At 33.0% G+C, this 25,507-nt stretch overlaps 3 protein-coding genes across 7 annotated transcripts; 2 read left to right on the top strand and 1 right to left on the bottom strand.

Moving 5' to 3' along the window:
- Window positions 1–951: 951 nt before the first annotated feature.
- On the bottom strand, window positions 952–17,810 carry LOC108546590 (uncharacterized). 3 transcript variants are annotated; one of them, XM_017898773.1, is made up of 13 exons: window positions 17,550–17,810; window positions 5,048–5,126; window positions 4,620–4,866; window positions 4,066–4,506; window positions 3,923–3,987; window positions 3,555–3,840; window positions 2,978–3,479; window positions 2,642–2,800; window positions 2,372–2,547; window positions 2,060–2,266; window positions 1,972–1,995; window positions 1,390–1,826; window positions 952–1,082 (listed from the first exon to the last, which is right to left on the bottom strand). In XM_017898773.1, the coding sequence occupies exons 3-12, from the start codon at window positions 4,732–4,734 to the stop codon at window positions 1,747–1,749; spliced, it is 2,055 nt and encodes a 684-aa protein (XP_017754262.1). In that variant the 5' UTR covers window positions 4,735–4,866; window positions 5,048–5,126; window positions 17,550–17,810; the 3' UTR covers window positions 952–1,082; window positions 1,390–1,746. The 3 variants fall into 3 exon arrangements, with proteins under 3 accessions (XP_017754262.1, XP_017754260.1, XP_017754261.1); XM_017898771.1 differs by having other exon boundaries at window positions 3,923–4,506; XM_017898772.1 differs by lacking the exon at window positions 1,972–1,995 and having other exon boundaries at window positions 3,923–4,506.
- An 826-nt stretch (window positions 17,811–18,636) lies between these two features.
- LOC108546594 (arginine/serine-rich coiled-coil protein 2) lies at window positions 18,637–22,441 on the top strand. Of its 3 annotated transcripts, none has more exons than XM_017898781.1 (6): window positions 18,637–18,816; window positions 19,054–19,137; window positions 19,363–19,443; window positions 20,844–20,956; window positions 21,127–21,808; window positions 21,883–22,441. In XM_017898781.1, the coding sequence occupies exons 1-6, from the start codon at window positions 18,754–18,756 to the stop codon at window positions 22,177–22,179; spliced, it is 1,320 nt and encodes a 439-aa protein (XP_017754270.1). In that variant the 5' UTR covers window positions 18,637–18,753; the 3' UTR covers window positions 22,180–22,441. The 3 variants fall into 3 exon arrangements, with proteins under 3 accessions (XP_017754270.1, XP_017754271.1, XP_017754272.1); XM_017898783.1 differs by lacking the exon at window positions 18,637–18,816 and adding an exon at window positions 18,846–18,952 and having other exon boundaries at window positions 21,883–22,437; XM_017898782.1 differs by lacking the exon at window positions 19,054–19,137 and having other exon boundaries at window positions 21,883–22,435.
- A 711-nt stretch (window positions 22,442–23,152) lies between these two features.
- On the top strand, window positions 23,153–25,018 carry Cdk1 (Cyclin-dependent kinase 1). The gene is made up of 4 exons (XM_017898794.1): window positions 23,153–23,189; window positions 23,576–23,871; window positions 24,045–24,364; window positions 24,438–25,018. The coding sequence occupies exons 1-4, from the start codon at window positions 23,153–23,155 to the stop codon at window positions 24,679–24,681; spliced, it is 897 nt and encodes a 298-aa protein (XP_017754283.1). The 3' UTR covers window positions 24,682–25,018.
- The last annotated feature ends 489 nt before the right edge of the window (window positions 25,019–25,507 follow it).

Here is a 25,507-nt window from a genome sequence, read left to right as displayed (position 1 = left end):
TAATTCTCGTACATTTAATCATGTTAAAAAAATTCCTAATCGATTATTCAAAATTTTAAATATATCTAGATATACATTTTTCATGGAGATATACAATAACATAAGAATGTCAATGAAAATACTTGGTTTTAAATATATAGTTAGTTGTCATGGTCGGTTTTGTACAAATATTACTTAATGAACAATGTAAAAAGTTTTAATAATATTTTGAAAATAATTTTGAAATTGTTTTCGTGTGTGTAAGCACTTATTTCTATTGGGATGAGACATTTCTTACATTCATAAATTTTGCTTATAATAATTTTTTAGATTTACCATTTCACAATTACCATTGTAAAATTTGATGAAGTTTTTCCTGCATTTATATGTGAACATTTCCAATGTCTACATAAATATGTAACGATATAGCCACATTTAGATAGGTAATAAATGTACAATGATTGTAAGCGAATATGCGTGCAAAAAATGGCAGAAGAGATGGCCATGAAAATGTTGATCGTATTTTATATGTCCTAACGTATTTTATCCATAGTAACATATTAAAATGATATTTCGAACTATAGTAAATAGTAAATTCATCTGTTAACTAGAAGTAAAGCTGAATTTAAAAAATAAATTTCTTACAAACGGTTTAACACGGCTATTTTTTCAGACTTTGTAGAAAAGTGTTTATTTTGTTCTACTTATTTTTTATTTAAAAGAAAAATTTAACAGAAGGAAGGTACTATTGGAATCCATGACAAATTTGGATCCTACTTTTTTGACAAATTTAATTGTATTATTGGGTCCAAAAATTAATGTTTTGCTTATTTTATTTATTTGTTGTCTTCTGTGTACACACATGTTGACTCCGCAAATCAATATATTACTTCTTTTTATCCTTTAATTAAGGTCTTACATCCTACATACAGAGGCAAATATTTTTCAATAGATACATACAACAGGTCCGTAGAAATTTTTTTTAAAAATACGTCATAACACGTAATATCTACGTGATCGCAGTCGAGTATACAAAGGATTGAAATGCAATAGAGTTACGAAACATCGTAGCTTTTGGCGACATTAATAAATCGCTTGTGTACCTATAAAAAGATACAAAGATTGAGAAGACGAAAAAGCATTATAAATGTTGCACTTAGAATAATAAAGATTGGGTAGTATTACTATCCCATAGTAGTTTAGGTACAAGTACTCAAAAACTATTAAGTAAGCAATGTCCTTTGCTTTGTTTTTTTATATTGATTTAAATTAAAGTGAATATAAAAAAATAATTCCTATAATAAAAAAGTAATTTTGTCTTTTTCTACCAAAAAAATAATAATTCACGAGATGATATGCATAAAAGTTATGAAAACTAAAAAATGAAATAATTAGAAAAAGGTACTTTACCTAGTATTTGAGTATTTCTACCTTTTCAATTCTGTAATCTCATTTCGGTATTGACAAATGTAGTAAAATCTCGCTTCGACATTTTGAAGTACATTTTAGCAAATTAATTCTTAGAAATTGTATAAATGAAATCCATGGTAGTATCAAAGAGTAACAATTACGTCGCAAGAGTTCCGATCAAATGTAAAGAAGTGTTAAAGGGCTGCACAGTGAAAATTCACTTTTTATAAATATGTCGCATAACAATGACGTTTTTTTGTTTTAATTGCAATAACAACGACAGTCTAATCACTAGCACCGTAACATGATATTTAAAGTGTCGTTGAACACTCTTCTCTTCTCTTCTTCTTTAATTTTTTAATAGCGAAATTGACCTTTTCTGCCCATACCATTGTGATAGACCCTAAGTGGTGTATAATTTCCGTTTCCATTCATCGCTATATGCAGGAATCAATAAAAGAAAGGGTAATAAAAGAATTAATATTAAACTTCATTAAGTAATAAAATAAATCATTAGACATTAGTAATGTAATGTAATGTAACGATAATATAGAATAAATAAATTATTATAAAGTTACTCACTCAATTCATATTCCTTAATAGCAGCTTGCATAATAAATAAAATGCAGTTTAGTAAAGATATTTCGTGTACATAAATCACCAAACTTACCCTGCACAACTGTAGAGGGTTGTCGCGGGCCTTGTATGGTATGTGCATGACACCGTGGTTTCAGTAGACCGTGATACAGGACGAAGTATAAAGTAGCAACGACCGCGGCAGCAACGGCCATACAACGGTAAACGAATCTTAATGAACCAACGATGTCAGAGCCGTTGACGTTGATATAAGCACCGATAACAGCTCCGGTGCATCGACCTGCATGAAAACAAAAATATTAAATGTAATGTTACATGTATACAAATTTTAATTGCTAAGTTAATTAAATAAGCTTATTAAGTATAAATTCACCAAAATGCGTACCAACGCAGAAATGCGCAATCACAGGCAGTGCTTGAGCAGTTACAGTCAAATGACGTGGGACAAGATGTCTTAGATAAAGAATGGCAGTAACCCACATGATTCCTAGTGTGAAGACTTCGAGAGTCTCTGAAATCAGAGACCACCAAGGTTCTGCCACAAGGCTTAGACCTGTAAATCTGAAAATTTCAATTTTGGAAAATGTAGAAACAAAAAAAATATTTATATATACATAATATATGATCGATATTATATTGTACAAAACTTACCTACCTAATAATATATACAGTGAAGGCAGTGATAAGAAGATTACTATGACCACAGTAATCAACTAAATGTTCCGACTTCCACAGAAATAGAAATGCTGGAACCCCACCGACCGTCATAGCTACACCAATTGGAAGTTCGTCACCTCCTAATTTCTCTAAATGTCTAAATAAAAGATTATAAACTAATTTTCATCCGAAAAAAGCATTTTTTGAATATGACTTAAAACATGACTATTCACCGACCATAAGCTATCTTTATCACTAATCGAACAATTTAAAGCCAACGCTATTATACTTTTCCCGCATAACAATATTAAATGACTAACTAAACGACTCTTACAGAGGTAGATAGCTGTCCATGGCGCTCCAGAAGGTACCCATGATGATCAATACAATTACTAAAGCGGCAGTTTCACTGCCATACCTCTTAATAGCGCTCATGGGAAGTGCTAACATGCCACTTCTGGTGTGCCACCACCACTCCGGTGGGCTAAGAGGCATACCGTTGGCGCAAAAAGCTACAAGAGCTGTTAAAAGCATCATGACAGCATGTATACCGATTGGCAGATAGTTGAAAGAGTTTAAGTTTTCTATAAATGTGCACAAATAGCCAGTCAGGGGACCAAAGATGGCAAACCCAAGAGAACCGAAAGCCAACTGACGTCCCACATCCCCGCGACCACAAGATGTTTCTCTAGTGGCTATTACGACTGCTGCATCGATTAAAGCTACAGCCGTCGTTGGGAAAACGTCAGCGGCTGATCGAATAGCTAAGTATGTCCAGAATACTAGGTGAGACCAATCTTCTGTTCGTTGACATTGACTCTCTATAAGAACACTATCTGAAAGTAAAATTATCACGTTAATGTGATAACACTAATATTAGTGATGATATTGATGTTAGAGAGTAATACTACCTGGAAGAGTATATGGATCAACCAAGTCACATTTAATGGAACAACTCTGAGAAACTTCAAGTTCTGGAGGTATACGACAAGTGAAATATTCAGTCAAGGGATATATACACCAATCCTGATCACTTTCGTTGTTTGATGCTTGTTTTAGAGTGGCGTTTATAGCTAAGTTGCCTGAATACTTAGTGTAAACATGACAAACAATATTATCACCTTCTTTAAAACACAAGTGCGGTGGTTCACTTTCAGATAAGGCAAATCTTCTTGTTTTTATGGCTTCTTGTTGTTCCTGCAACGTGATCCATAAATTTTAATTACTTTACCTTTGTACAATTAGATTGGTAAATACTACTTTAGGTTAAACTATTTACCTGGACATTTACTTGAGCATATATTTCACCTTCAAGAGGAATCACAGTCGTTTCACCACTACCATCTAGAATAATAACATCAGAATCAGTTGTTTCAGATGTGGTAGGCCCATCATTCTCATCGGAATGCCATCGTTCCAAACCTATAGAGTCGCAAACATAATTGCACCCCTCTAAATACAGTGGACCAACTTTGGATTCGTCGGACCATCTGTGACAAGAAATATGGTCTTTACATCTTTCTTGCAACACCACCGCTCCTGTTTGATCACATTTAAACTTTAGGCCAGGTCTCCTTTCGCTTGGAGATTCAATGCGGTCAACCGTTGGAATCAGTAAAAGAAAAGCATAGAATATGGCAGAGAGGATGCAGACAATTGCAATCATCACCCTGAGGTAACGACCCGTCGAAGACTTGTCGTTTCTTCCCTGATGACCTGCCAATTTGTCCGCAATAGGAGCAGCAACCAAAGGTCCGAGGATCGCGACTGCTGGCGAAATTATAGAGATCATTCGTATTTGATCGATGCTCAGTCCCTTTTTCGTCATGTGTAGAGGAAGAAAAGGGAAGAGACATCCCATTCCTGGTAAAATAATCGTAAAGTTACTATTACATAAGTATAAAACATTCAAAAATTTAACACATTTGATCATTGTAATGTGTATCCCTTACTTGTGTTATTCGTTTTAAACGTACCTCCAAAAAAAAGGAATAGTAGAAGCTTTAATGACAGAAGATTGACGTTAATAAATTTTTTCTTCGGCAGGTCCTTTGTCGAGTCCATTCTTTCTGTGGACGCCGTAACTGACATCTTTGATATATTATAAAGTTCCCTTTAAAGGCAGGTACAAACGATTCAGGAAAAACTGACGACCGATGGTCGTCTATTATGCCAATGATCCTCCTTTAATTTCCATTTTTATTGGTCCAGTTTTACGTATATCTAAACAAAAATAAAAATTTCTTAAAATAAGAAAAACATTCTAGCAAACGGCAATTTACTTATTTCGAATAGAAATAAGATTGTTTCTTCGATTTTTCTGTTTCCTTTGAAAATATATAATTACAAAGATAATCATAGATCCTGTGCACAAGGTAATAATAATTAAAGAATCTAAACTTACTCCATCAGCAACAAGATATGGCGTACTCTCCGTTAAATCGCTCAACTTCCGGTGTTCTACTTCGTGAATATCTTGGATACTGCAACCAATGAAATTATCACGTAATAAATAGAATAAAATATTTATCAGAAATAAATATTAGTAATGGAAATTGTTTGAACTTTTAGTTTATTCTGAATCTATAATCTTCTTTTACGATTTTCGATTTTTTTAAACAAAAAGTAACTTTCTGCCAGTAAAAGGAAGTCTCCACGTAATGTTTTTATGAGACGTAAAAGTCGATAAAATTTCAATAAAGCTTAAGAATAAATATTGAGGAATTATTTTATTAATTGTCATAGTTATTTCATTCGTTCGTTCAACCTGAAAACCACTATTTCCAGATTCTTCCTTAAATCGTGATTCGACCACGATAATTTATAGTCTATCGAACAAACTTCTGAATGCGTTTCTCAACTCACAAATTATTCTCTATTCTAAAAATAGTATGGACCATACAATCGCGATACAAGTTGTATATACAAATACAACCGATCGTTAGACTGTATGACCATGCAAAAGTCCTTTCTCGTCTACACGAAGCACGAAGACGATTAAAAACACCGCCGGGGAAACTGAGATTCGTCTTTCATAAGGAAGAGGACGATTGTAGTCCAAAGATATCAATTCTCACAGGAAATCAAAGAATCGCTTTCCTCGTTAGTAAACGAAGATACTAACTCGATTTATATATTTTCATGTGTAAGTATACCTGGAAGAGTTCGCTACGTGGTTGTGCATCTTTGAATTTATTCTGTTGGATTGGAGGAAAAGATGTAATAGTCCTTTGTAAATAGTTAATTAAACAATAAAGTTGTTCACGTATGTGAGTAATAATTGATATAATATTATGAAGTTATGATATACATATATGTCAGATACGACATCCATGATACTCTATTATATATCCTATTTTATAAATCTTAAAATGACTTTCAGAGGAACAGGAAGCTTAGAAACCGTTTAAAATCAATCAGTATTCTCAAATATTCATTCTCAGAAAGAAGGAACAGCTATATGGAACATAGAATGTGGGCAAGATAATAATGCAGTCGAAACATAGAGCTGTTCCTCGTAAGACTGATTCTTGTAACAAAGATAAGGAAGTCGCAATTACACGACGTTTGGTACTTGGGAAAATTAGGAATTACACGATGATATTGGTCCCAAGGATTTATGGTTTTTCACAGCAACTTCGATCGATATGGTGATAAAATTAATTTCTTCGCTATTTAAACTGAATGTAATGAAGAAGAATAACAAGAAAAATTTATACAAAATACTAAACATAATAATGACATCACCAAAGATTCATTTCTAAAAATGAATCAAAGCTTTGTTTATTTGTCATACTTTTCAATTGACTTCGAGAATGACACGTCTTTAACGTCACTCTGTATTCTTTGAATGATACAGCTCGATGACCGCTTGTAACTTTCAAATAACTTTAAGAACCAGTGACCCAACCTCGATGACCCTCGGTGACTTTCAAACGATTTCAAGCACAAATGACATGATCTTAATGACTTCTTGACGACTTTGAACACTAACAATATAACTTCCATATCTACATGTAGTCACATTCCTCTCTGCAAATAATTTCTTTAGTATAAAATAGTTTTAAAAACTGGATCATAATTTTTCATAAATATAGTCTAGATTTTTAAATCTACCTTGTATATTACTTCAAAATGTTTCAGTAAATAATTGTAGTCTATCTTTTTACTGTGAGATTCAGAACCTTTCACTTTTAAAGTTCACTCATTTTTTCTCATACGTATTCATCACTTGTTTCACAGAACTATCAAGATTATATACCTCCTAGAAGTGAAAAACTGAAGCTGTGGTCAACAAGATACATCTATTTAGTGAACATTATCAGACTAGTCTTCTGATTACATGGCGACACGTCATCGTCGCGAAGGAATCAGGGGATGACGGCATACCCTGTCACCTAGCACGCTTTTATTCGTCCTCCTACATGGCTCTTCACAATTAAACGTTCGTCTGTTTCGTTCAATCATCCTCCTCCCTCGCGGATGTGACCACCGGTTAGCAACCGTCTTAATGTCTTCGAGAAGGAAACGGGAATTACCGCAATACTTATACAGCTTCAATGATATAGTTCCCACTGTTCTTCAGTTTCTAGAGCATCTACTTTGTGGTAACAAAACGGATTTGTAATTTGGATCGTGGAAATTATCTTTTTGTAAGAAATTGATGGTAATTCTAACAGCTTTTTATGTAGAGGCAATACAGGCCACTATTATTTTACATTAATATATTTACATTTCTAAATGTTTACTCTTTTTAATACATGAGACCAAATTAACATCTGTAGTTCACTTACCAAATGCAAATTAATGTTGATTTGAATAAAATGTTCTATAATTTCTCAGGTTTCTTATATTATGGATTTCTTGCGAAGCAAAAAACAAAAGACATAATAGAGAATTCCTTCTTGTATCTGATTTATTCATATATCACGCCAAATTTAAAATTCAATTCATTTCGTATTTTAATCTGATTTTCCATGTTTTAAACCTGTAATAAATTTTGATCAATCGTAAATGTAAAGACGAGCTTCGAAATTTAGAAGTTTGTTCCTGAGGCATACATTCTTGTGACATATTCTCCATAAAAAATGTATTTAATGTCTCGTTAGTTTCTAGAATATTGATTCACAACAGCAGATTAGCTGACTCACCCCATGTGACCCAGAAAATCCGGAAGTCAGAAACCGATTAGCAAACGCATCAGTTTACAATAATCGATATAAACTCCATTAAATGTCGATAAACTTTACAGATTTTCATATAGAAAACAATCGATATAAATAACAAATTGTTAAGAAAATTGACTATGTGACTGTCACACGAAACATTACTTGATAGAAATTAATATCAGGAAACAGTGTTTTGTACTTTCGCTAGAGGTAAATAAACACTATATAACAATAAATTACTATGTTACAATGTTCGTGAACGAGATAATGCGGTCATCGATCGACAATAATACTATTATATTTTGGGAACCGACCGAATCTATGTTTATGTGAATATACGTTCGTGAAGTTTATTTTAACATTAGATGTATCTTCTATAAGAAATTGAGACTAAAGTTATATTCATAAACATCGTCGTAATAATCATAAAAATTTGAAAAATGTATTATAAAATTTTTGAGAATCGACAAGGGATATTCATGAAAAGAAGATGTTTTACGAAAATGTTTGTTCCGAAGAAGAATAAGGCGTCAAATGTTCGACGAGAATAAATTATTCACACATTATCCAGTAATTCATTAGATAATCTGCAGAGAAGACGTGAATGAAATATTGCGCGCACTAGTGCGACTGTCGTACAGTTTTATTGGACGGAATTCGCTTTTACATCTGACAGGTCGATTATTAAACCATGCGAAGCTAAAGGCTATTTTCTACCTCCTTTCCTCTTGTGCGCCACAGAAATATTGTGTTTATCTTGTGCAAATTTGTAAACGAATCTGAGAGAGATACATATCATAAAATTTGATTTTTCAAATTCAAATTTAAATGTTGAATGGATCAAATTCAAATTTAAATGTTGAATGAATCAAATTCAACTTAGATATTTCAACTCAAAATATAAGTTTAAACATTTAAGTTCATTTTCTTACTAGAATCTTAGAATATTTCTTCACCTGCTCAGTCTTTTACCTTCCAAATCTTTCGCCAATTGAGAAACAGCTGAGCAGATTTACTTGGCTAGCCAATCAATTTGAGAAATCTTCGACTTTAATTCCGCAGACGAAGACTAGAGCTCTTCGAGTATCTTCGTCCGTTAAACCAATAAGTGTCTCTCGTTCCCCCTAAGGCTTGTTCTTCGACTGCTCCACTTCGTGTTCATTGCAATTCCGCGGTAGTAGAGTCGCATTTCGATTATCTCGCAATCAGCTTTCGAGTATGGAATAAACGTGGTGGAGTCTGTAACGACTTGTGCGTGCACTGGAATGGCAACCCTAACTGGGTTAACGACAGGTCATGGAAGCCTCGAATGTTTTCGTTCGCTACAAACCACCTTTACACGTATTCGTGTGTTTTCAAAGACTGCAGCTGTAACACCGCCAAGCAGAAAATGCGCCGTGAAATTTGTTGGCTGTCGATGTTGAGTAGAGATTTGCGAATACAAATTGCTCGGGCAACGGTTCATTTTGCCGATCTGATAGAGACATAATTATCGTTCCACTCGTTCTATCGGGAGAGAACTTCTCCTGAATAACAACTCTACTATACATCCAGTAGCTACAAATAAGAATTAAGTAGAAAAGTTCTTATGAATGTAACAGAAAGTTTGGATATCTTATTGATTTCGAATACGTATACTGCAACGGAAGAATATTATTGAATTATTAACACCTTCAGAATCGAAAATGTGAATTTATTTCTGCCTATGACTGACTGCTATGTAATGAAAAGTTATAAAAGAAAATCTTTATATCAAGGGTTTTAAACCAACACTTAGACGTCATATGTACGGTTTATGCTTATATCTTCAAATATTTTTAAAAATATTTCACTTTTATGTCGTTAATGGATTAGTAACACTTTCGTACCTTTAATAAGTTAGGAAAGTACTACAACTAAAGTTAAGTATATGTATTAAATATGGTCTAAATAATTCCAATTGTCGATTCATGGTCTTCCTTAAGGATTTGCCGAGAAATCACAAAGCTTGTCACGTACGTAAATTGTTCACGCTGTAATTTACACCAATCATTCTTTTCCATTGCAAATATATTCTCCCCTGACTATAAATAGTCACGTGCGAACATTGCCTTTTAAGCGGGCGGGATTCGTTTAATAGTTTGTTGGTCTGCATTACGGAGAACGGAAGTGGTGATCGTGATTATGCGTGTATAACAAATATAGCGCAATTGAATCTCATACTTTGCAATTCCAGTATTTATTTTTAGCTAAAACAATATCACATGATATTAAAGATTTTCCTATAATTCAAACTGATTTAAAAAAATATATTTGGAAGAAAATATTATAAAAGTTGCATACTTTTAATTCTCAATTAACTTTATTATTATATTTACTTCCAACACGCTGTTCTATGCTTTGTAACGTAGAGTATCTGGTGTTTCAAGCAAATAAAGAAACTGAAAAAATAAATGATAAAAAGATAAGTTTTTTTTCCGAAATGGATACATAGACGAAGATTTTTCTCTGGTTATGGTATCTGCGTGTCCTCCGTACGACTAGTTCCTTACGTCATCGAGAACAGGTTGTCGATTACGTCAACGTTCGTTTCATGCACCTTGAAATCTAGCCTTACGTTTGATGCTACCGTAATTAACATGCTCGTTCCTTCGGGACCTCGTTATGAATATATAAATACTTTCGTTTTTTTAATATCTATTTATAACTTCTTCATGGTCGTGAGGAAATAAACAGTAATATAGTATTACATTACAATATCAAATGTTATAAACTGTACCTCTTATTTTTTAGCTCCTTTTTAAACAACTGTTGGTTTTTATAATCTTACGAAGGCTTCAATGAGAAATATTTTTTCCTGTTTATATTTCTTCAGGTTTTCCCGTTCCTTAGAGGAAACGACCTTTTAAGAAGGTAAAAGCTTCAAGAAGCTTTTAGATTGAGTATTTTCAGCAAAAGCGATAAATTTTTGAATAATTACGCAGCAGGTCACCATTATTATTTCAAATAAATTTCACGTATTGTCTTCCTAATTGCGTCGCCACTTTTCACGTCTGTACGCATTCTCTTAAAATTTTCTTTTCATCGCAATTTATATAACATAGACCACGGTACTAAGCCCTAGGATTAATTAAATTTCTTCATATAAATTTTACATACTGCGGATAATTAAGAAAAACTGTTTTCTTGCAAAAAATTCCACATCAATTAATTTTTCAACAAGTTAGCACAATTAGCAACAAAGAATCCTGTAATATTAATGAATATTTTATTTTTGCTTCAAAATGTAAAGAGAGGGCAGTACTAAGAGTAAACTTCAATTTTCTATCGATGAATAATTAAAGAAATATTTATCAAAAAATGCCCCACTCCTTACCGACGATTTTTGACGATCGTAAAAGAAAGAAACGATACTTCCTGTCTCGAACAGGAAACCGCCGTTTACCCATACTCTTCGTTCGAGCCATTATCTTTGCAAGGGAGCACGCAATAGATATTCATATTCATCCCCATCTGTCGGTTGTCCAATCTCGTAATGGCACGTCTTAGCAGTGCAAGAACGCCAGCCAGGGAAATGACTTTTTCACTGGGAATCTGAATATCCCTGCGTTGGAGGAGGATTCCTGGTGATTCTACCGGAACTCTGTTAGATCAGCACTCAGACTATTGTTCACTGTGAATGCAATTTCAAGTTTTCATTTAGTTTGATACCAATCTTAAATTCTTTAATTTTTATGTATATCATGAATAAAAATAAAAATGGATTACTACATGAGACGATGAGAATTAATTTGTTTCTACATTGGTAATACTTTATCGCAGATAAAATTTAATTCTTGAGTTTAAAAGAATAAAATATGATATAAATTCAAGTTAATTTAGATGCTATTGTTGTAAGGGAATCCTGACGAGATCATGACAACGGTAATTTGTTCGGTGTTAAGAATCTGGGGTTAGCAGCACTGCACGAGGCAAACTGGCGGGCCTTCCGCTTCCACGATTTCATTAACCCAATTCTGAAGCTTGTAGTTGTCGTGTTAGGGCAATGTGTGGGCGGAAGGACACGCATGATATTTCTCACAGAAGGGTCGCCATTGCGTGCAGGTACCATCCACGTGTATTTAACTGTATACTTCCTAATCTTCACTTAATTAATGGCTAATTAATAGTATTGCTCTTCCATAAGACCTCCAAACGAAGTAACTTAATGGAAATTATTTCCTGACAGAGCAAAATTTGGAAATTATGGAAATTGGAAATGTTAACTAACGTGTTTCGTGAATGTACGCAACTACTTATGTTCGAACCTGTTACTTCTCAAGGAACAATCGCTACCGTTCATTAACCTGTGATTAAGAATTTACAACGCCGGAGGAACTTTGTGTTACATAAATCTTCGAGATAACGAGAGGCGCAAGGAGCTCACTTCCCCCGGAAATTCTAATGATTTCGCATTTTCAGTTCTCACTGAAGAGAAGAAGCACAGCAATCGTATAAAGCTTTAGTTAACTTAGATGTTTCCAACTTTTAAGATTCTTTCAAAATATTTTCCACTTAATGTTCTAAATTAATTATCTTAAAATTAAAACATTTTTAACTATCACGTTAAATAAACTTTCTGTTAAACTTCAAATGTAATATAGCCTAACTGCCCGTGCAGGTTCACACGCATCCAAATTGCCTTGTGCAACAGTCATGATATTAAACCTCAGACGTAATAGCTAGGATCATTCTCAGGAATCCACAGAATCCACGTTCATTAGTACTAAGGAGGATCTAGAACAACGATCGCGATAATAGACCTCAAATTTCCTAACGCAGTCTCTAACCAGAATAACTGAACGACTGGTTTATCCTTGAAGCTAGCAAGGCTGTGCTAAAACTCATAAACGGAGATCGAGCGGCATGGATCTGTTTGCTGGGCTCGAGAATCTATAGCAAGCGATGACGTTAGATGGAATCGATGAGAGGTTGCTTTTCTTTTCACTTTGTACGGCTAGACGGTTGGGAGAGAGAGGTCCACTAGGCGAGACAGATTTTACGATCGATTCGAATTACTCATTCGTGCCGTTGCACGACTCAACGCCTAATTCAACCCCATCATCCAGTACCCCTCACTCCTGGATCACGATTCTCTCTTCTCACCCCATCGACGGTGTTTTGTGCACCCCTTCGACGGTGCAAGAAGCTACGAGCGGGTTTTCGAGAGCATATTATGCAGATATGACAAATACGGCTGCGATGTCTCCCTACATAGTGATTACATGTTTGATGCCCCTAGTTTCCAACGCAGCTGTTGTATGGCTAGCTTACCGAACATTGCCGTAATCCTTTGGTAGATTTACATAGCAGTTTAGGCGAGTTCCTTCTTTCTTACTTTTCGTTGACGAGATGACGATTATTAATTGCTTACTTGCCCCTGAAGATAATCAAATAAATTAATTTGTCTTTTATAAAAGGAATAGTGATCTGTACTTCACTGTTCTTTATATTATGTTTTATATACTTCACAGTACGAAGGCAGTATATAAAATGGCTAATGGTATCGTCCTACTTCAAAATGAACTTCCGTTGAACTCCGTTGGATGAACTTATGAAACTGCGCCGAACTATATCCTTTTTCCTATATGCGCATTTTACTATAGCTATTCGATTGAGTTTACGAACTTTCCCAATATAATCGGCTACCTGAAATACTTTAACCGTCTTTATTATGTTCCTCTATAAATAAACAACCTTGAGAGAATAAACCAAAAATATTAAATTACCACAGTGCATTTACAGCTTTTATTACAGTTCAATCGATTCGGTTACTTGTTATGTCTCAAACTATCGAAAAGAAAAATGAAAACGTATAGGTTAGAAAAATTAATATTTTTCTGATAATTTCCATATAAATTTACATATTAAAATGAACACATAAAAAGATGAACTCAATGAAAACGTTGGAATAGTGTAAAAGTATTCTCAAACCATAAATATAATTTGAAATCTTTATATTAAAAATTCTATCTCGTATTCCTTTCTTGTCTCACGTCGTGTTACCAATCTTGTGCGCTATTCTAACCAAGCGTTAATCAACGGTGACAATGTGTAAAGTACACAGTCGGTAACTGACGAAGGAGCAAAAGTTGCATGCAAAATTTCCGTAAGTAAAGCGACAATTTTATGCACACCGTGTGTGCAGGTATCGGTTTGGTAACGTACGTCGCCGCGTATATTGTTTATTTTCACCACAGGCAAAACGTATAGGATACTCGACATGTATTTACAGCGGATAACGGAACCATGCCGATGTTCAGACCTTCCTTGTTGCGCGCGCAAGCTCGAGCGAGAAAACAGGACGGGTATACGTGAGGAGGACGACGAACGTTGAAAAGAAACGAGGAAGAACCCGTACAGTATCGTCATCTGAACGAACGGGCTCTCAGAGAATTTCTTCGATCGAAGATTACGTATCTCCCCGAGATGGTAAAAGTAAAACCACGTTTGCTTGCTTGCACATACAAGTACAATGAATTTTACCTTGCAATACTTATAAATTGTTTTTAATAGGTAACGGTAGTCGATAAGAAACTATATTCATGTGGATCGAGAAATTACATCAAACCACAGCTTACACGAATTCAATACTTCAAACAGTTTAAGAGGCAATAAGATTAAAGTTGGTTTGAACTATCATAGAGGTTATGAGAGATAATTAATAACAAATATTTTAAACGTACGTAAAAAAATTAAATGTATAGATAATATTGTGAAAAAATATATTAATGACTAAACTGATTAATTATAACAATTAAATTAGATTCTTGAAATAGAATTGATGAACGAAAATTTCAAGATTTCTTTTTTCTCTGGAAGCACAAAGAAGCAGAAGAAAGGAACAAAAACGGTCCGAAGAAACATTTAAAGTGTCCGGTTAGTACGACCTACACTTTCAGCAAGCATAAGAGACCTTCAAATTAAGAATTCTTTGGAAGTCGGAATGGTCCCGTATAAACAACTGTTCAGACTTCCACCAGTTTGGAAAGAGTTTAATAAGTCGGCCTATTTTGAAGAAAGAGTTAAATAAGTCTTCCAATTATGCTCGTTTGTTAAAATATATTTTTATATTACAACTGAGATCACATTCTTGCACAAGTGTAGATAAAATAATATTTATTTTAAGCAGAATGTGCGAGACAATTTTAGAATTATTTAATTTTTATTTTTGTTACAGTAAAAATTTTTAAAAATTGTTCCATGCATTATAAAATTTACATATTGAAAGTAACATGGAAAAAATGAACCACAACGCTATATCCATGTAAATTTGTTATAAAACCATTCCGCCATGACATATAACACGAAGAAAATGTAATACAAATTTAGTATCGATAACAGTATGTATTTTTAAATACAATCAAATTAGTTTTAATTTTATTAATGTCTATCATCATTATCTCGTAACTATACTTAATAATTTTCAGTGCAAACTTCTATATTATTCGTTTCCCCACGAAAACTAAGGACAGCTTTCGAATTAAATTATTGCAATTTGGTACGCAATAATAAAATAGTTACCTTTGCGAACTCTCTTGCTTAAAGTATAAAATTTCCATAAATTTAATAATTTCCATTAATGAAACTTCAGTGTCCGTACGGCGTTCTCACAAATTTCACGATATTCGTCTTGGTGCAATAAGAATAAGACCGACACAACTGGTCGGTAATTAACAGAAAAAGTATTGACAAAAAGTTCAACGGCGTGAGCTAGATTTAATTAATAACCATCGAACGTGGCTGCAGCGTCGGTCTACAGGAACAGAATAATTTCTTCTCAGTAACCGCATTTTCTAAATTAATTTCCGCCCAGTCGCGACGGCTCGTGTTTTCTGTCCTTGATATTTCTGACAATTTCCGCGACGAGAAACTTGATGGTCCTCCAGTGTGTCCCCAAAGCGACTTTTCATCGTTGGAACCGAATGGTACGTGGACTCCCACGGTCGATATGAAATCACAAAGGTTAGAACGCAATTCGACAGGACAAAGAGGCTAGACTAGTGACGGTTGTTTTTTAAACTTCTTAAGTTCAGTGCTGTTGATAACGTGATTGAATAATACCCTCTTGCGAAAAATTTTTTTCGTATTGGTCCACAGTTATATAAAATAATGCATGTATTTATTTGTACGAAATATGTAGAAAAATAACTTAATTCACTTTGCAAATGAAATTAATTTTGTTAATTATACGCATGCTCGAATTGTTACGTTAGTTTGACTTACTATTTCATTATTTATGTATATTTAAATTTCGATGAATGTAGATAAATAACATGAGAGTTGCGTGTAATTACAGTGATTCAAATAAAATCGATGGTTACCGACGTGAAATTGTAATTATGATAATGCTACAACTTTTATAATATATTAACATGACTGTTAGCATTATATTGAATTTTATAAAGATGTATTTTAAATGATTCGATATCATAACGCACTAGTCACCTCGTCACAATGTAAAGATTCAATTATAACGAACAAATATCGACCGCGATATCATCTTTATAAAAAGAATGAAACCGGTTTCTACGAATTCTGCTAGTTGATACGTTATGTATTTCACGCTACAATCTCAGATACAGTTGAAACCCATGGACCGATTTAAGAACCTGGAAAGGAAATAGCTGATGCCAAAAAGATACGAACACTTTCACGGTCCATTTTTATATTTATTATCCAAATAGATGCAATTAATGATGTTATTGGAAATAATTAAGGTAATGTTTATAATCCAATTCAATAATTATTCCTTTTATTTTATCCTACTTTAGACAAGAAAAATATTTATTAAATTAATTTTTAGATTTAGTCATACAAGGAAACAACATGCAGAAACAATTTGCAGAACAAATATAGAAAATAATGTATACACACGATTATATTTATGTACATTTTGATACATATGATGCATGTTACCTCATTTTTATTGGTTTGTTGCAAGCTCGGTAATTTGTGTTCTTGCTAAACAGCTTAACTACTTCAAAGAATGTCAAATAATGTAATCAACCATTCCATTCAACGTAATTTCTTACAATTATACATCTGAGGTAAACATTATAATTTTCATTACAAAGTGTTATAGAAATTTCGATCGATAACAATTAGAACTTACAGTTTTTCTACCTTGTATGTAAACGACTAAAGACGTTCATGACGCAGAGAAGCAATTATAAACAAATACTATGTGATAGATGCCAATACAGGCTGCGTTATAACCTAATCAAACTCACTCATACGATTTCCTCGTACGTTCGAAAATGAAATACCGTATAACGATTCAATCGAATTACCTCGAATCGATTGAAGGAATTACCTAAACAGACATACCAACGTGTGGCGGGATAATTGCAAAGGATGAAAAGCGAACATGCGTGTGAAATGAGGCACGCATAAATCACAGTTAATCACATTTCTGTTAATTAAACCGGGTTGAGACATGAATAACTAAAAAGAGAATGTGTACAGACGTATTCGAAATCTGTCTTCATGGGCTACCGTGATTAGGTAAAAAATTCGCCATGGAGGATATCGTCCGTTAAAAACAATTGACTATGATTTAAGACGAAAACGGGGTCACGTAGATCCGACTGGAACGAGGGAATCAACGGTCGCGGTACGCGTGTACCGAGATACTTCGATCGACGTATCGAAGGGTTGCTGCCCGGGTCACTGGGTTTTCGCGATCATGATGAAAGAAAGATGAAACAAATTACTTACCCCAATAATTAGATCCACGATATTCTTTTCTCGGATGATGTTTGTAACAAATACTCCGAGCTGGATTCACGAAATGTCACGAAAGCACGAAACCATAACATCAACGATAGTTCCAGTACGAAGTCTGGTGAGCGACTGTTGCGTCCCGGTTTGTTCACGACTCCCTTGCACACCGGCTCGCGCTTCTCGGCGCGTAAACGTCAATGCGAGTGCTCTCTAGCATTAGCTCACCTTTGCAACACCTTTCGTGCACCTTCGACATACCCCTGGCTATGCCGTGATGGTATTCATTTGTAAATAAAGGCGTTTCTAATATTTTGTTACTATTCTTAATTACGAAAAAAATTCTTTTGTTGCCGATACACGTGTATATTGCTTGGTACTTTTGTATAACTATAAATAGTTTTATTTATAGCATAAACAAATTTTAATACGCATCAAAAATAGGTTAATTATTTGTACAAATAAAAATATATATAAAATTTATATTCATAAAAAGCGAATTTCTTTGATTAAAAATTGTATTTTACATCATAAAATTTTGTTTAAACGATTTAAAATTTTTTGCATATTTTTACAAAATTTATGCAACCGTTTTAAAATACTTTGTCGAATAATACAAAAATCGTTACTGTTACACAATTAGCATCTGGTTCACAGACAGTTCGCACCTGTTAGAACTTAACCATATAGGATGGTGCACGCAAATGAAATTGAAGATTATTTTAAGAGAAAAATTTTTCATATTATTTTTAATATTAAATATTCTAATTTCTATTTTTATCTATCTTTAAAAAGAATATATTACTTTTATCACAAAATTACTTTTAACAACTACTATAATATAATGAATTTTTGAGCGAATGGAAAGTGTTGTTATATTTGATCAATTTAGATTGCATTACGCGAATAAATAGTTACAATAAATTTAACAACTCAACATTCAATCAACTATCCATCAATTAAGAAGAAATTACAACGAGATTTTCACGTTCGCGCCTAATTTCGCCGCTCATCCTGCATTTCCTGTATCTCTCTCCTTCCATTTCCGTTTTGCTAACCTCATTCGATGGAAGCGCTATGAAAGCACAATACATACTGGTTAACATCTTCAACCAATGGCGTTTCTGCGCAAGGCAACCTAGGATCGACGCATCGCGGTAGTCGTAATTTCAGACAGTTCGTGCCCCGTTTTTACGCCATTATGGATTCGTTAGCAAATTACGCTAGTGACGGGGACAATAGTAATAATTCAGAAGATCCAAAGGTGAGTATGTATATACTAATAAGCATTGAAATATTTTACGATAATTTCGTTGATGGCGCATTCCCACTTCGGCAACCATGACGCTTAAGAAATTTTCGTATATACACTCGACATGGCTTCTAGGATAGGTTTTTAAGTAGATGCACAACTTGTCGATTATTAATAAACATTTTTTATATTTAACATTTTACCTCAGAAAATTAAGTTAGTTATTTGTGATATAGAATTATTTTTCAGCTGCAGGTTTGCTATAAACCTACCAATCAAAGCGTTTACTTAACATACAAATTACATGTAACCACTACACTCATTTGTATAATTGTAAGTGTATTGAATATCCTTACATATAATTTTATAAATTACTAATTTATTAATTGGCGATGCTTATACTTCAATTTATATTTCTAAATATAAAGTATCTAGATATTTATTGTTGACTTTATTATTAATTTAATATTAATGATATACTTTCAATATTGGTAATATATGTGAAATTTGTGGCTTGTAAATCATTTAGTGGTTTATCAGAAATATTATGTTTCAAAGATACCATATGGGATGCATGGTGATACCAATAAAAGGGCCAGTGACGCTAACTACGACCCAGTACAAATGGACATGAGTGAGGTACAGTGAAATTGAATGTTTGCAAATGCTTGTTTGTAATATTAAGTATAAAATGTTACAACAATTACTAGGAAGATGTGGTATCTTTATGGGGACTGTACATACATATAGGCTCATACCTAATATATAAGAAAAGAGGTTTAATATTTGATTTTTAGAGGTCATGTCAAAATCAAATAAATGAAATGCAGATTGATAATAGCACTCTTATTGTATCTTTGCAATTAAATATTCAAAGAGAATTGAAAAATCTATTTATGCTGAAGCTAGTAAAAAACAAGTTGTTTCATAGTGGTTTTATATAGGTTGAAATAATTTTTATTAATTGTTTCTTATTCGTAAGGACCATAGATGCCACACTCTATATAATACAGTGATCATTTTTGTTATTACAACCTTCATTTTATACCTAATTGCAATTTATTGAAACCATTGTATTGTTTACATTATATCACTATGATGCAATGCAATATTATCTTTCATTATTTTTATATCATCTTTTAATGTGTTATAACAATATTATCAAAACAGTCTATGAAATAAAAAATTCCAGAAAGTTTAAGACATGACCTTAAAGCCTGATTTATCGGGTGACAGAAACAATGAGGGTAGAGATTCAGATATTTAAAATTTAAATAATAAGTAAATGGGAATAGTGCCATTTCGTGAGAAAATATTAACACGTAGCTCTGTTGGTAATACATGATACAATATCTACGCACCTCGGCAAGGTCTATGCTGTGTGAGGGTCTTTCAAGACTTCCCCAAGTCCTATTCAGAAGACAGAGGTGAGTAGAGGAAGCTGGAAGAAGGTAACACTAATAAAAAATCAACCATCAAAGAAACCACATGTACAAACATATTCGGGTAATATAACTAACTGCTAAAGCAGATAAATATGAAGGGCCCTCATATTCCTGTTTCTCTTTCATTCTATTCATCTACCAGAAATTTGACTGGAAAAAGTTTACAATGAAATTTATAGTGAATAAAAATTTCTATGTTATAATATTTTTGTATCAAGTACAACCAAGGATGTAAGAAAACTGAAGTTATTTTTCTGAAAATTATTAGTTTTAAGAGTGCTCTCTATCTTTCAATACCAAAAATATTAGGATGAACTAATTTTTACCTGGTAATTGCAAATGTTGCAAAATTCAATTTTTGTATACACTGAAATTTTGAAAATTTTAGAATTAAAAAATAAATCTATTGATACAATATTGAAACAATACAAAATTCTAGTGTGTAAAAAATTGATTTTTGCTAAATTGTGAGGGTACTAAAAAAAGAAGGTTTGATTTTTACTATAGTTCTTGTAATGTAAATTGAAATTTATGTTTCACTTAATAGAATATGTGGAAGGTGTATAGTAATGTAGATAATTTTTATTTCTTTAGGAAAGCAACAACAACAATTCGTCCAGGGAATCCAGTAGTGAAAGGGCACATAGTCCAGCAGCACAATCAAAAATAGATTCATCCCGAACATTACCTTCCCTCTCAGACCAGAGGTAAGCTGGTTTGTAAGCGTATTCTCCTCTGGACTTAAATTAATGCATTTCTTTGAATTTTATAAGAGAAAAAAAACTTGCAACATATTTACCACATAATGTTTCCCTTACATGCAGAATAATAATACGAATCTGTGTGGTATACCCTGCAGAACGTAATCGTTTTACAGGCGATCTGATCATGAGAATCATACAGCAAACTCAAAAGACGAGCACAAACGAGGAGATAGATCTGACCGTAGTAGACACATGAGTGATAAAGGACGACGATCATCATACGATGATAGGAGGCAACGAGAAAGCAGTCATAGAGACAGAGACATAAAAAGGAGTCGAGATGACGAGAGAAAATCTCGTGATGATGATAAAAAGAAGGAAAAGAGTTCATTGGGATCAAGCAGGGATGAGAAGAATGACGACAGGGAAAAAAATGATAAGGATCATCATTACCGCGATGATCGAAGGGATCGTAATCGTGATAGAAATGATAGAGATAGACGTAGGGATAGGGACAGAGATCGAGATCGTCGACATGCTAGAGATGACAGATCAAAAGATCGGTACCGGGACGATCGAACTAGTTACCATAAAGAAAAAGATCGTACGAGATCAAGATCTAGATCAAGGGATCGAGCTCCACCACCTTTCCGAACGATGAGCTACAGGGAAGAGAAAGGTAGAAACAAGTTAGCTCAATTGGAGAAACTAGGAATTGAACTTAAAGCACCGGAAGGAGACACGGGTACACCAGGCATACAAAATGAACAGAATTATTATAATCCATTAACCACAGCTACACAAGGAAAATACGCGGAACAGATACAGAAGAGGAAACTTTTATGGGCAAATAAAGTAATTATTGATGCTTATTTTATATCTAAAAATATGTATTTTAAATACATTCGTTATAAAATTTAAATTTACAGTCGAAACAAGACGAAGGCAAAACATCTACAGCAGCTTCTACTGCAAATACTTGGGTGGGGACAACGTTCACTCATGATCAAGATGGTAAAGTAACAGCGAAGTTTAAGCGATTGATGGGCATTAAAGATGATTTACCAACTACACCGGCAGCAGGTGCTAAACCTGATATATTAAAGAAGCAAGAAGAAATGTTTAATAATATGGAGCAACAATATGAAGTAGCTCGTGCTACTACACACACTCAGCGTGGTGTTGGACTTGGTTATGCTACTGGTGGCTATCAATTTCCTCGATAAAATGCGATGAAACTTTGAACGACGACGAATTACGATTAATGACGCCAGCACAGGTGCAACTCGATTTTTGTCTGTTGATTTTACAATTTCGTCAGGTCGATTATGGAACAGAGTTATTATTTTGAAATCGTTATAAATAGAAACTATAGATTAATTGCAAAGCTTATAAAATAAAGATTTGAATAATCTTGTTCCACAGTTATGTAATTATATTGTAAACACGAAGAAAAAGAAAAAAATAAATCTACTAAGAACATGGAAGAAGGACTCTGTATTTTCGGCTTGACGATGATTATTCCTGATTATTTTCTGTTCGTGGAAAAAGGTGGAAAGGAAGATAAATCTTTTTATGCTACGAATGTGCTTACAACTTCAATTTATATGATAATTTTGTTGTATCTATATGCTGTATGTATAAATACATAAGAGGTACATTGACACAAATAATATTTCTTTCTTTTTTTTTTTAAATAAATGTTCTCAAATATCTTTTGGAATTTTTTCTTTAATTCCTTTAATTTTTTATATGAAATCAAATACTTTAAAACATTCGTTTATTATATTAATTAATATATTTTAGACTTGAAAGTTAGCCACATTTCTTGTCATTAAATCATGTTGATCAAAAATGTAATTTGATATTTTTTTACAGTCATTATCATAATTTTTGTTAGAGTAGCAAAAAAGCGCGGGCTTAAAAGCAGCACGTACGTTCTCGTAAGAACGTAACTATTGTGATGTTCGTTTGGATTGGTTAGAACAAGGCCGACTTGTAGCGAAGTAAACCGAATGCTGAATATTCAAACGTGTTTATCAATATGGCGTACCGACGTTTGAATTTGATCGTTACGTGTCGGTATACTTGAAAAGTTCGTGTAATACGTATGAAATTTTATTGTATTTGAGTAGTATTAGGCATTACGATTTAGAAGGATATATCACGTACTTTTGAGTTTAATGCTATATAATCACTATGGATAATTTTGTGAAGATTGAAAAAATCGGTGAAGGTGAATGGTTTTGGATAGCACTTTGCAAATTGTGCTTTTTTAGTTAGCACTTTTTTTTATCATGTATTTCAAGATTATGTTTATTTGTAATCCAAAAATATTTTGGATAATTTTATATCAAAGTGTAGTCTTTTGATCTTTAATTTATTACACTGAATGATAAAATTTGTAAATTTTGTTAAACTTGTGCTATTAATCGAGGTTATTAAAAGATAAGTATTTCAAAAGTCATAATCATTAAGCACACTGCTCGGACTGTAAAATAATTGCTTTTAATTATATGTACTTTTGGTTTGTATAATGGAAAGTACTTTAATTACTACAGTTTTGTATAATCTGGAAAGATGAGAGGGTGGATAGCATTGTAGTAAAAAAAATGTTCACAGGTACTTATGGAGTAGTATACAAGGGAAAGCATAGGAAAACTGGAGAAATAGTAGCTATGAAAAAGATTCGTTTGGAAAGTGATGATGAGGGAATACCATCAACAGCAATTCGTGAGATCTCTTTGCTCAAAGAATTGCCACATCCCAATATTGTTAGATTAATGGAAGTGTTGACGGAAGAAACTAGACTATATTTGATCTTTGAATATCTTACTATGGATTTAAAAAAATATATGGATAGTTTAGGTACTGGAAAATTAATGGAACCAGAGATGGTGAAATCTTATTTATATCAGGTTTGAAAACATTTTTAATTCATAAAATAATATTTATTATACTGCATGAATAAGGTAATTTTAAACATATTAATAAATAGTTTTGAAAAATATCAATTACCACTGGTATTTATAATAAACACTGTAAAATGTCTCGTAAAAACTAAAATAATTATATTTGATTTTTTTTTTAGATTACACGTGCTATTCTCTTCTGCCACAAACGTAGAATATTACATCGTGATTTAAAGCCTCAAAATTTATTAATTGATAAAAATGGGTTGATCAAGGTAGCAGATTTTGGTCTTGGGCGAGCATTTGGAATACCAGTTAGAGTATATACTCATGAAGTAGTCACTTTGTGGTACAGAGCTCCAGAAATACTCCTTGGTGCCAATAGATATTCATGTGCTATTGATATCTGGAGTATTGGTTGCATATTTGCTGAGATGGCAACAAAAAAGCCACTATTCCAAGGAGATAGTGAAATTGATCAGTTATTTAGAATATTCCGGTGGGTAGGATACAATATGTTAGATCATAATTTAATATAAATTGAATATAAAATAATAATGGATATTTTGTAGGATACTAAGAACACCTACAGAAGAAATATGGCCAGGTGTAACGCAATTGTCGGATTACAAAGCTACTTTTCCAAATTGGATAACAAATAATTTGGAATCACAAGTAAAGACATTAGATGCAGATGGGCTTGATCTCCTGCAAATGATGCTTATATATGACCCTGTTCATAGAATATCGGCTCGAGCTGCTTTAAAACATCCTTACTTTAACGATTTAGATATTTCAAAATTGCCACCAGCATAACACGGAGAAAAGACGGGAATGGATAAATATATGTTGCTCAGATATTGTGACGTTTTTATTGTGTGACTACATAGAAAATATGTCTCAGGGTATACCGAAATGTTTAATTTATTCGTATGTATGACCGCATTTTTTTTTTTTTGACTTTGCTCATCATATATGGGGAATTTGTATGAAGAATTTTTGTTTTGCATTCGCAATTATATTATGTTTAGACAGCACAATTGCAAATTTCTGTTATAATAGGTCATTGTAGTGTACTCAAGCAAACACGATCTGTAGCAATTTGGTATTCAAGAGATTCATCTTTCTCGCATACAGACGGATAAAGTTAATAACGAGGCGATATTATGATCTTATGTATTCATTAGAATTTACTTTAGTTTTTTTTCATACCTATTACTTATTCATTTTAATAAAAATATTATAATGTCGTGTCTTTAGACATCATTTCATTATATATTGAATAGAAAAATTATTTCTTCATTATTCAGAGAACGTATTGTAAGTGTTCTAGTTGTAAGAGAAATAACATATTTGATAATATTAGAAATTTAGCTGAGGATATATCACTATTGGCATGTGTACATATCACTGAAAAATTCACACGCTCGTTGAAAATATATCTTTTGTACTTTTATTCTAAAATAAATGACAATATTTTATTTAAATATAACATATCTTTAATGTGTCGATGCGGAAGAAATCTCGATATTTTCATCATAACTTATTTAATCACTTTTGTAGTCACAAAAGAATACGTATGTATACTATTACTTTTCCATACTGTAATGTTTTCTTTTATCTCATAATATGTATATTAAGT

The sequence above is a fragment of the Eufriesea mexicana genome, unplaced genomic scaffold (genome assembly GCF_001483705.2).
Source record: "Eufriesea mexicana isolate 0111107269 unplaced genomic scaffold, ASM148370v2 scaffold752, whole genome shotgun sequence".
NCBI lineage: Eukaryota > Metazoa > Arthropoda > Insecta > Hymenoptera > Apidae > Eufriesea > Eufriesea mexicana.
This window is presented reverse-complemented; position numbering and strand designations above follow the sequence as displayed.